The sequence below is a fragment of the Mobula birostris genome, chromosome 30, assembly GCF_030028105.1.
Source record: "Mobula birostris isolate sMobBir1 chromosome 30, sMobBir1.hap1, whole genome shotgun sequence".
In the NCBI taxonomy this organism is placed as follows: Eukaryota; Metazoa; Chordata; class Chondrichthyes; order Myliobatiformes; family Myliobatidae; genus Mobula; species Mobula birostris.
Genome location: NC_092399.1, coordinates 8,123,333 through 8,135,920, shown reverse-complemented (window position 1 = coordinate 8,135,920; position 12,588 = coordinate 8,123,333). Strand labels below are relative to the sequence as shown.

Sequence of the window (12,588 nt, the reverse complement as noted above, 5' to 3'; positions counted from 1 at the left end):
CACCACCATGCAAGCAATAGCAAAAGCCCGAAAGAGACCTTGATCCAGGCTCCATCAAAACTACAGTCCATAACCCAGCACTTCGCTATCTCAGACAGGCTCCCTCTCACCAGGGAGGGGAAGAGAGGTTCCATCAAAACTACAGTCCATAACCCAGCACTTCGCTATCTCAGACAGGCTCCCTCTCACCAGGGAGGGGAAGAGAGGTTGCTCCTGCAACGCGAGTGAGAGGCTGGCTGCTTGCTGTTGGGATTTTACAAACCTCTGCATTGCTTCTGCGATGTCGAAGTGTCCCGACTCAGCGACCGACAATGCACTAATTGGTGATGTAGCTTTCCTCTGGCTATCCAGCTTCTCAACAAGACTCACTCAGGTGTAATGCCCTAACTGTCCCCGTACAAGATCCATTAAATGGTCCTTCCTGCTCTCCTTGCTCTGTTGATAATTATTTAATCTGTTCATATGTTCACATTTATTTGGTTATTGACATTTGGGCATGTGACCTTTCTGCTAATTGTTGATTAGAGTCATAGAAAAGTACAGCACAGGAATAGGCCCCTTCGCTCTGTCTAGGTTGTGCCAAACCATTTAAAATGCCTACTCCCATTGACCTGCACTGGGACCATAGCCCTCCATACCCCTACTATCCATGTACTGTACCTATCTAAACTTCTCTTAAAGGTTGAAATTGAGCTCACATGCATCACTTGCACTGGCAGCTTGTTCCACACTCTCATGAACCTCTGAGTGAAGAAATTTCCCCTCATGTTCCCCTTAAACTTCTCACCTTTTACCCTTAACCCATAACCTCAAGTTGTAGTCCCACCCAACCTCACTGGAAAAAGCCTACTTGCATTTACCCTATCTATACCCCTCATAATTTCGTATATCTCTACCAAACCTCCCCTCAATCTTCTACGTTCCAAGGAATAAAGTCCTAACTATTCAGTCTTTCTTTATAACTCAGGTTCTCCAGTCTTGGCAACATCCTCGTAAATTTTCTTTGTACTCTTTCAAACTTATTTACATCCTTCCTGTCGGTAGGTGGCCAAAACTGCACACAATACTCCAAATTAGACCTCACCAGTGTCTTATGCAATTTCAACATAACATCTCATCTCCTGTACTCAATATTTTGATTTATGAAGGCCAATATGCTAAAAGCTTTTTTTACGACCCTATCTACCTGTGACACCACTTTGGATGAATTACGGACCTATATTCTCAGATCCCTTTGTTCTACCACATGCACAGTCCCCTACCGTTCACTGTGTACCGTTCACTAGATGTTTGTACTATTGTCGTGTAAATTGTTGGAATCTATTGTGTTGTCTTATGGTATTCTCCTGTATTTTATGTTTGGCACCAAACCACAATCGATTCTGATGTTTCACATACTGGCAATAAAGTGATTCTGACTCTGATAACTCTGATACAGCTTGGATTTCTAAGAGTTCCTCCTTACTTCCACATCATGATCACCTTCTGCTTCTTCCCAGCCCATTGCGTTCACTGTCTTTCCTGTTCCTCCTCACCTCCCTTTGCCCTATTATTTTATAGTGCTCCTGGCACTTTTCCCTTGTTTACTACACTGAACTCATAGTTTTGGGGACTCCCAGAATTATTACAAATCTGGGTTTAAAAAATGCAGCAAAATAATTGCAGTAGATATTGGTTACAAGTTTAAAAGGTCTGGGTGGCAACTTTGGAAAAAGTAATAGTGTGACAATTTTTCAGCATTAACCCAAGTTGCTTGGAATCCTAAGCTTTTAATAATTTGGGACATGAGTGAGTTATTGACTGATGAGATATAATTTACACTGAAAAACTTGCCAAAGACTAAAACAACACACGCAAAGTGATGGAAGAACAGCAGGTCAGGCAGCATCTATGGAAATGAAGGCATTGCTCCTCCACTCTGAGGATGGCCTCACCATGGCACAAGAGGAGGCCATGGACCGACGTGTCGGAACAGGAACGGCAATTGATATTAAAATGTTTGACCACCGAGAAGCTCCACCTTTGGCAGATGGAGCAGAGATGCTCGATGAAATGGACCCCAATTTACGACGGATCTCACTAATGTAAATGAGACTGCATCAGGAGCATCGGACACAATAGACCACCCCGGCAGATTCACAGGTGAAGTGTTGCTTCACCTGGAAAGACTGTTTGGGGCCCTGAAAAGAGGTTGGGGAGAAGGTGAATGGACAAGGGAATTACAGAAGAAGTAATCCCCGTGGAAAGCGATAGGGGGTGGGGAGGTAAAGATATGTTTGGTGGTAGGATCCCTTTGGAGATGGCGGAAGTTGCCGAGAGTGACATGTTGGATGCAATTGCTCGTGGGGTGGTAAGTAAGGACAAGAGGGACTAAAACTTTGATCTTGCTCTTGTACGTAAAGACAGAAACACAAGAGGTTCTGCAGATGTTGGAAATCCAGAGCGACAGACAAAAAATGCTGGAGGAACTCAGCAGGTCTGGTAGCATCTATGGAGAGAAATAAGCAGTTGAAGCTTTTGCCCGAGACCCTTCATCTGGACACATAGTTGCTGCCTAACCTGCTGACTTCCTCCAGAATTTTTGTGTGTTGAACAGAGATAATAAGTATTTATTTCAAAATCTCTAATAATTGTGTTTTTCTTTTGCAGGTATTAGCCAAAGTTATATATCTCAGTGGCTATTGCAGCAGGGTCTTGATATGAGTGAACCCAAGAAGAGGGCATTTTATCGGTGGTATCTTCTAGAAAAAAATAGTCCAGGTGGGTTATATTCAGATTTATTATCCTCTGGATTTGTTGCTCTAATGATTAAGTAATGTAAAGACAATCAGTGAGATTTTCCCAATTTTTTTCTTTTTGGGCTTCAAATACAAGAAATGAGATGATACAGTGTCAGGTGGGATTTTAGAGTAGGGATGAGGATATAAAGAAGCTTCAAAGGATACATATAAGATGGACAAATATGAAAGAATATGGCAGGAGGAGTAAAATGTAGAATAAAAGTAAGAAAAATTTTTTTGAACAATGAGAAACTGGGCAAAGTTGATGCTTAAAGTTCAAAGTAAACTGTGCCATGGTCAATCCAGGAAGGGGGAAAGCTAAAATATATAAACTAATTAAACCAAAATTCTGAGTAAATTTACTATCAAAGTGCATGTATGTCACCATATGCAACTGTCAGATACATTTTCTTGCGGGCATGCTCAGTAAATCCAAGAAACATAATAGAATCAATGGAAGGCAGCACCCAACATGATGGACAAACAACCGATGTTCAAAAAGCAACAAACTGTGCAAATACAAAAAAAAAGAATAATGATAATAAATAAATAAGCAATAAATATTGAGAATATGAGCTGAAGAGTCCTTGAAAGTCCGTAGGTTGTGGGAACTTCCATGATGGGGCGAGTGAAGTTATCTCCTTTGGTTCAGGAGCCTGATGCTTGAGGGGTAATATCTGCTCCTGAACCTGGTGGTAAGGGTCCTGAGGCTCCTGTACTTTCTATGGAGATTAGATTTGCTTGTGTTCAATTCATTGAAGCAATCAGAGGATTTGTGTACAGTACTAAAGAAATCTGTGCAGTTACGTAGGATGGGTGTATTAGTCACTGGAAATCTGTGTGCGTCTTATTCTGCTTATCTAAATATCAGGGCTTTCAATGGAGGGAAATCAGTGAAGATTCCCTAGATTGGTTCCAGGGAGTGGGTTTGCTATATGACGATAGATTGGGGCAAGCAGGCTTGTATTCAATGAGGAAACTTCATTGGGTGAGAAGGTGGGAAACTGGAAATTGGGACATAGAATGGTAAATCTTGGAATTCCTTATCCTGGAGAGCTTTGGAGACTCAATAACTGAGTTTATTCCAAGTGGGTTTCTGAACATGAAGGGAAGTGAGCAAACTGGGAATAATGCAGGAAAGTGGCAGTGATATAGATCAGCCACAAACCTGTCGAAGGGAAAAATGCTTCCGTTTCTTCTTTTCCTATCATAACTAATTAATAGACTGGAAGAATAAATGAACTTGTGCTCATTTGGGAACTAAATTTAGAAGATTACCAAACAGAAGGAGAGCATTTGACCCACTGTGTCTGTACCGGTTGAAAGAGCAGTTCTCTTTCACAGCACCAGGGCAGTAAGTAGCCTTGAGAGTCACAACTTTTCAGCTGTACACCACAACGGTTGGATGAAGCTTTCTGACTCTACTGCCTGTCTTGGCAGTAATTTTCAGATTCCTCCTGCCTCTGAGTGAAGATACTATTCATTTCCCCTCTAATCTTCTCACTGACAACAGTTAAGGCCGGGTTATCGAGCAGCTGGTGTGCTTCTGTGACAGAGCCAATATCAGGGTAATGCTATGAGAACTTCTAGGCCAGGGGTTCCCAACCTGAGGTCCATGGAACCCTTGCTTAATGGTATGGCATGGGAAGCCCTGCTCTAGGCTGTCATTGAGGATCATGGCAGAAATCCTGACCCAACTTTGGGACAATACTGATGGATCTCCTGGGCTGAAATTGGGTCAATGCTGATAGAGCTGTTGGACCACCAGTGGAATAGCCGGATATAGCTAGAAGCTGGGTATTAACTTTCCCATTAATACTAGTCAGCCTAGGGATGATATTGATGTTCTTTTCTAATATAGACTTGACTTCTTCCCTTGCTTTAACAATTCTGCGCTCTATGTTGGAGGAAAATACTTGCATTAAATTGTTAAGGAACATGAAAATAACGCAACTAGTATCTAAATTCCAACAGGGAAGGATCGGAGAATTGGAGTTATTTCTGACTCCTCGTCCTTCAAGCTGCTTTATTTTGACTGCAGATGTGCAGAAGTAACCCATATACTGTATGTGTAGCACTGGATTCAAGGCCCCCTGGTGGTCAGTGTTCCCCTCAGACTATTAGAACACAGTAACAGAGAGCAAAACTTAGAATAGCCGTATCCAACTAAAGATCATGTTGTCTTCCATTACAATACAAATACATGTAAACATAATCATATCATGCTTCATAGTGTAAGACGGTATTTTAATAGATAAAAGAAAACTGTCAGAGACAAACATTTCATCAATAACTTGTTTCTCTATAACGCAAACACAAGGAAATCTGCAGATGCTGGAATTTCAAGCAACTCACATCAAAATTGCTGGTGAACACAGCAGGCCGGGCAGCATCTCTAGGAAGAGGTACAGTCGACGTTTCGGGCCGAGACCCTTCGTCAGGACTGACTGAAAGGCCTCGGCCCGAAACATCGACTGTACCTCTTCCTAGAGATGCTGCCTGGCCTGCTGCGCTCACCAGCAATTTTGATGTGTGTTGCTTGTTTCTCTATAACCATAGTTTATTAGAATCTGAATCAGCATCAAAATCATGGGCTTATTGTCCATTCATAACTCTGATGGGGGAGGGGAAGAAGCTGTTCCCGAAACATTAAGTATGTGTTGTCAGGCTCCTGTACCTCCTCCTTAATGGTAGCAATGAGAAAAGGGTGATGGAGGTATGGCCTTTTGAAGATGTCCTGGATGCTGGGTAGTGCCCATGATGGAGCTGACTGAGTTTACAACTTTCTGCAGCTTTTCTGAATCTGTGCAGTGGTCCCTCCGTACCAGACAATGAAGCAACCAGTTAGAATGCTCCCCATGGTATATCTGTAGAAACTAGTGAGTGTCTTTGTTAATGTACCAAATCTCCTCAAACTCCTAACAGAATGTAGCCGCTCTCATGTCTTCTTTGTAACTGCATCAATATATTGGGCCCAGGATAGATCTTCAGAGATGTTGATGCCCAGTAACCTGAAACTGCTCACTCTTTCCACTTCTACTCCCTCAATTAGGACGTGTGTGCTCCTTCAACTTCCCCTTCCTGAAGACCACAATTAATTCCTTGATCTTACTGACGTTGAGTGCAAGGTTGTGGCTGTGACACCACTCAACCAGCTGATATATCTCGTTCCTGTCTACCTCCTCGTCAACATCTGAAATACTGCCAAAAATAACTGTGCCGTCGGCAAATTTATAGGTGGCGTTTGAGACATGCCTAGCCACACAGTCGTAGGTATAGAGAGAGTAGATAGTTATGCTTTACATCTTCCTCTGTGGCAGGGTTTCCACGGACCCTTTGCTTAATAGTATTGGTCCATGGCATTAAAAGAAAGCTGGGAACCCCTCCTTTTTGTGCTTTGTCGATTTTCCCTATTATATAGAACTCAATTATTTTCTGTCATTAGGACAATGTTTGAAATAATTTAACAAAATTAACATAAATATAACCCTCCATCAAAGCTGTTTCTTTTTCTCCACTAAGGTGCTACTTTAAGTATGAGGCCAGTTTCAACCACAACAACAGAAGATCCTGAGTGGCGATCAAACGTCAGTCCAGTGACTGGAAACTTTCGTCTCAGAAGAGGAAGTAGATTTACCTGGCGCAAAGAGTGCCTGTCTGTCATGGAAAGGTTGGTAGGAGGAAGGGCAGTAGTTATTTTGGATTTGTTTTCCTATAGTTGGATGAAGAGTAATAAGTTTCCAACTGCTGGCCAGCAAGCCATGTCATAGTCATAGTCATACTTTATTGATCCCGGGGGAAATTGGTTTTCGTTACAGTTGCACCATAAATAATAAATAGTAATAAAACTGTAAATAGTTAAATAGTAATATGTAAATTATGCCAGGAAATAAGTCCAGGACCAGCCTATTGGCTCAGGGTGTCTGACCATCCAAGGGAGGAGTTGTAAAGTTTGATGGCCGCAGGCAGGAATGACTTCCTATGACGCTCTGTGTTGCATCTCGGTGGAATGAGTCTCTGTCTGAATGTACTCCTGTGCCCGCCCAGTACATTATGTAGTGGATGGGAGACATTGACCAAGATGGCATGCAACTTGGACAGCATCCTCTTTTCAGACACCACCGTCAGAGAGTCCAGTTCCATCCCCACAACATCACTGGCCTTACGAATGAGTTTGTTGATTCTGTTGGTGTCTGCTACCCTCAGCCTGCTGCCCCAACAGTGTAAGGTGATAAAGGTTGGTTGTGTTTACGGATTTTCATAAGAAGAGCAAAAGATGAATGATATTAATGGGTTTGCTCCATTTATGGTATTGTGCAACGAGAGAGCAGAGCTAAGCGATTAAAAATATAAGGAGAAATTACAACTTGTCACGTTAATGTGGTTGCTAATTACCAGTGTAATAGCTTAATGCTGCTTGTGTCTCAATAGCATGAAATCTAGCTTAAAATGAGGCAATTCATACCCATCATGTCTATGCCACCTGACAAATGGATTTTAGAGATATTTAAGAGACTTGGATAGGCACATGGATGAAAGATAAATGGATTATGTGGGAGGGAAGGGATAGGCTGATCTTCGAGTGGATTAACGGGTTGGTGCAACATTGTGGCCTGAAGGGCCTGTACTGCTATAATGTTCCATGCTGGAGGAACTCAGCAGGTCAGGGTCAGACTGAACCCAGAGGGTCAGGGTCAGACTGAACCCAGAAGGTCAGGGTCAGACTGAACCCAGTACGTCAGGGTCAGACTGAACCCAGTATGTCAGGGTCAGACTGAACCGGGAAGGTCAGGGTCAGACTGAACCGGGAGGGTCAGGGTCAGACTGAACCGGAAAGGTCAGGGTCAGACTGAACTCGGAAGGTCAGGGTCAGACTGAACTCGATACGTCAGGGTCAGACTGAACCCGGAAGGTCAGGGTCAGACTCAACTCTGAAGGTCAGGGTCAGACTGAACCGGGAAGGTCAGGGTCAGACTGAACCCGGAAGGTCAGGGTCAGACTGAACTGGGAAGGTCAGGGTCAGACTGAACCGGGAAGGTCAGGGTCAGACTGAACTCGATACGTCAGGGTCAGACTGAACCCGGAAGGTCAGGGTCAGACTCAACTCTGAAGGTCAGGGTCAGACTGAACCCGGAAGGTCAGGGTCAGACTGAACTCGGAAGGTCTGGCAGCTTCTATGGAAAAGACCCCTGAAAAGTCGACTGTTTACTCTTTTCTATTGATGCTGCCTGTCCTGCTGAGTTCCTTCAGCATTTTGTGTGTGTTGCTTTGGATTTCCAGCATCTGTAGACTTTCTCTTGTCATGTTCTTGGTTCTATTTTGGTTAATTCCACTTACTGACTTCAAATCTATAGTTTTGTAAATTGTGTCAATGTAAGACAACTCAAATCTATTTTTCAAAGTGTGATATTGATTTCCTCCTCTACCATCCTTTCAAGTACCCCCCATCCTGGGTGAAAAATGATTTCCTTAAATTCTTTGCAGTCTTTCTAGATAAAATCTTATGCCTTTGTCCTCTAGAAATTACTGTTCAGGATTAGAAAATTAGGGCCTCCTTGGTCACTGCCTCTTAATTTTATAGACATAAATTAAATCTGCTGTCAGCTGCCATTGTTCTAAAGTGTAGACAGTGATAATGATATGTTAATAATACTGGTGTTTTGCTTTGTAGACCAGTTAGATTCTTTTTATTTTATTTTAAAATAAATGATCAGAGTGCTGCTTGTGAAACACTAAAGCTTACTTACACAGGATAAGAATTTTAAAAAACACAGATATTGGAAATCTGAAACAAAAACAGAAATTACTGGAAACGCTCAGCGTGCCAGAAAGCATCTGTTGAGAGAAATGGAGCCAATGCTTTCAGGTTTGATGCCTTTCAGCAGAATGCTGCATTATTTACATAAAAGCATGAAGTGCTGCTTCCTGGATGACGGCTGGTCAGAATGAGCTGATGACACGACAGAGCTCAGTCAATTGTGAACTTACTTTATGCGATGATTTCTAGTCACACTGTGCATACCAGATTGTTGACTAGTTGTGTGTTGATCATGTGCTTTTGGTCAAAGTGTCATGGCTGCCTCTGACAGTGCAGAATTAGTGCCTCAGAATTCTTACCAGAAATACAACACTTGAGAACTCAATTTACTTCGCAGTTGGAGACTCACTGAACCTAGCCTGAGCTTTATCCAGCAGGGGTATGTTTACGGATACTGCATAACCAATTTTGCATAAGAGTCACAAAGCATTTCAATATTCCTCTGATTTAATTACAGTGGTCTAAACATCATAATTAAAATACTCCTGCTTCAAAAAGTGCATCATTGTACTTTTTCATTTCAATGCTTTACAGTTATTTTGGTGAAAATCAGTATCCTGATGAGGCAAAGCGTGAGGAAATTGCAAATGCTTGCAATACAGTCATACAAAAACCAGGTAAGCAGCATCTGCAGCCATTCATCATTTGCTGTTATTTTGAAAAAGTAAGAAGTCGGTGAGAAAAATTCATGAAGTGCCTAATTTAATTTATGAGGTGTTGCATACGTCATTAAAATACACAGCAGTAAGTCTTATTTATGAAAATTTGATTAGTGGTATGGCAACTTATGTTGAACACTTTAGAAATTACCTGTATAATATTTAAAGTTCATACATTGTACATTTCCAAATGAATTATTCTTCTTCCCAGTATAAGGGGAGAATGTTATAACAATGATGTATTAAGATTTCTGGAAGATATTATATAAGGCTATAAGATATAGGAGCAGAATAAGGCCATTTGGCCCATCGAGTCTGCTCTGCCTTTTCATCACAGCTGATCTAATTTCCTCCCCAGCCCCAATCTCCTGCCTTCTCCTTTTATTCCTTCATGTCCTGATCAATTAAGAATATATCAACCTCTGCCTTAACTATACATAAGGTCTTGGCCACCACAGCCACCTGTAGCAAAGAATTCCAAAGATTCACCACCCTCTGGCTAAAGAAATTCCTCCACATCTCTGTTCTAAAAGGATGCCCCTCTATTCTGAGTCTATGTCCTCTGGTCTTCCCACCATAGGAAGCACCCTTTCATCCACTCTATCAAGACCTTTCACTGTTTGATAGGTTTCATTGAGGTCACTCTTCATTCTTTTAAATTTTAATGAATACAGGCCCAGAGCCATCAGATGCTCCTGAGCCACTTGAGAGCCCATAAGTAGATCAACAGAACGATGACTATCATCCTCGACCTCGAGGGATAGCCACGGCGACGACCCCTCATTCTTTTAAATTTTAATGAATACAGGCCCAGAGCCATCAGATGCTCTTCATTTGACAAGCCATTCAATCCTGGAATCATTTTCATGAACCTCCTTTGAACCCCCTCCAGTTTCAGCACATCCTTTCTAAGATAAGGGGCCCAAAACTGCTCACAATACTCCAAGTAAGGACTCACCAGTGCTTTATAAAATCTCAACATTATATCCTTGCTTTTATGTTCTAGTCCTCTTGAAATGAATGCTAACATTGCATTTGCCTTCCTCACCACTAACTCAACTTGCAAATTAATCTTTAAAGAATCATGCATAAGGACTCCCAAGTCCCTTTACACCTCAGTTTTTTTGTATTTTCTCTCCATTTAGGAAATAGTCAACCCTTTCATTTATCCTACCTAAGTGCATGATCATACACTTCCTGACACTGTATTCCATCTGCCATTTCTTTGCCCATTCTCCTAATCAGATGTCTAAGTCCTTTTGTAGCCTGTCCACTTCCTCAAAACTACCTGCCTCGCCACCTGTCTTCATATTGTCTACAAACTTTGCAACAAAGCCATCAATTCCATCATCCAAATCTTTGACATATAACGTAAAAAGGAACAGTCCCAACACAAACCCCTGTGGAACACCGCTAGTCACCAGCACCCAACCAGAAAAGGCTCCCTTTATTCCCACTCTTTGCGTCCTGCCAATCAGCCACTGCTTTATCCTTGCTAGAATCTTTCCTGTAATACCATGGACTCATAGCTTGCTAAGCAGCCTCATGCGCAGCACCTTGTCAAAGGCATTCTGAAAATCCAAGTACACAACGTCAGCATTCTCCTTTGTCCATTCTGCTTGTTGTTTCTTCAAAGAATTCCAACAGATTTGTCGGGCAAGATTTTCCCTTGAGGAAACTATACTAACTATGTCCTATTTTATGATGTGCCTCCAGGTACCCTGAAACCACATCCTTAACAATCGACTCCAACATCTTCCCAATCACTTAAGTCAGACTGTCTGGTTTCCTTTCTTCTTCCTCTTTCCTTTCTTGAAGAGTGAAGTGACATTTGCAATTTTCCAGTCTAGAGTCTAGTGATTTTTGAAAGATCATTACTAATAGCTCCACAATCTCGTCAGCCACCTCTTTCAGAACCCTGGGGTGTACATCATCTGGTCCAGGTGACTTATCTACCTTCAGACCTTTCAGTTTCCCAAGAACCTTCTCTCTAGTAATGGTAACTTCACACACTTCATGACCCCTGACACCTGGAGCTTCCACCATATTGCTAGTGTCCTCCACAGTGAAGACTGATGCAAAATACTTATTCAGTTCATCCGCAATTCATTGTCCCCTATTGTTCCCTCTTCAGCATTGTTTCCCTGCGGTCCGATATTCACTCTTACCTCTCTTTTACACTTTATGTATCTGAAATAGATACACTTTATGTCTCTCTAAATTATAGTTATATAAAACTTCGACGTAATTTTAAAAAATTTATTGAAATAACAGCGCAGAATAGGTCCTTCTGGTCTTTCAAGCTGTACCATCCAGCAATCCCCCGATTTAATCTAGCCTAATCATAGGACAGTTTACAATGACCAATTAACCTACGAACTGGAACATCTTTGGACTGTGGGAGGAAACAGGAGCACCTGGAGGAAACCCGTGCAGTCACAGGGAGAACAAGCTATCTCCGTATGGGCAGCGGCAAGAAATGAGCCCGGGTCGCTGCTACTCTAAAGCATTGTTCTAACCACTACACCACCATGATGCTGTGAACTCCCAACACAAAAGATGCATTTAAATTTCTTTAACCACTGAATTTTTTTTTTAATAACACTCCAAAAAATGTATATTATCACAAAGGATTAAATGTGGGCAAACATCTGCAATCTGCTATCTTGGGTGCTGAGAACTGGAAAGATTGGCTGAGGATTTCAATAACACTGCTATCTTCAGTTCAATGATATGATATAAAGGAGAAACTCCTTTATGACTGACTTGATAGTTAATCTAACTTAATGCAAATTCTCCAATATATTTTGAAAAGTATTTTTTAGTCTAATAGGGATAAAATATTTTGTCGTACTCATTAATGATTGGATACAGTTTGTATTCCATTAGTTTAATTACGGGTAGCTGATTTTTCAATAAGCTAAAAGAGCAATACAATATGGGTTACAATAGAAAATGGACAGTTGGCTTATGGACTGTCCTCAGAAACAGAACCCTAGTGTAGTCTGGGGACTGCCTTATGTTAAATGGTAGTTTATGGAAGAATGAAGATTTTATGTACGGTAATCGTAAACAGAAGAAAGTAATAAGATGGAAGATTAAATTCGATCTACTTGCTAATGTGCACTTAAGTTTCCTAAAATATTCATGACAAAGTTCCTTTGAGCTCTGATGTGCAAACATGCTTTGGATTAAACAAAAGGATACATATCTGTCAGTGTTTTAGTTTTAGTTGAGCTTTTGCTGGTGCAGCAAACAGGAATATTCAGGACACAAACGGGAGCTAGGAGAAATTTTAGATGGTTCGTAGTTTCAGCGTGGGTTCCTTTAC

At 41.6% G+C, this 12,588-nt stretch overlaps 1 protein-coding gene across 5 annotated transcripts in view; it reads left to right on the top strand.

Moving 5' to 3' along the window:
* The window catches only part of LOC140190635 (homeobox-containing protein 1-like), a 68,321-nt gene that overhangs the window by 28,139 nt on the left and 27,594 nt on the right, over nt 1-12,588 (top strand). For all 5 annotated transcript variants that reach the window (XM_072247377.1, XM_072247378.1, XM_072247376.1 and 2 more), the window contains exons 5-7: nt 2,650-2,760; nt 6,303-6,450; nt 9,133-9,215. In XM_072247377.1, the coding sequence (XP_072103478.1) occupies nt 2,650-2,760; nt 6,303-6,450; nt 9,133-9,215 (342 nt within the window). The remainder of the gene's footprint in view (nt 1-2,649; nt 2,761-6,302; nt 6,451-9,132; nt 9,216-12,588) is intronic.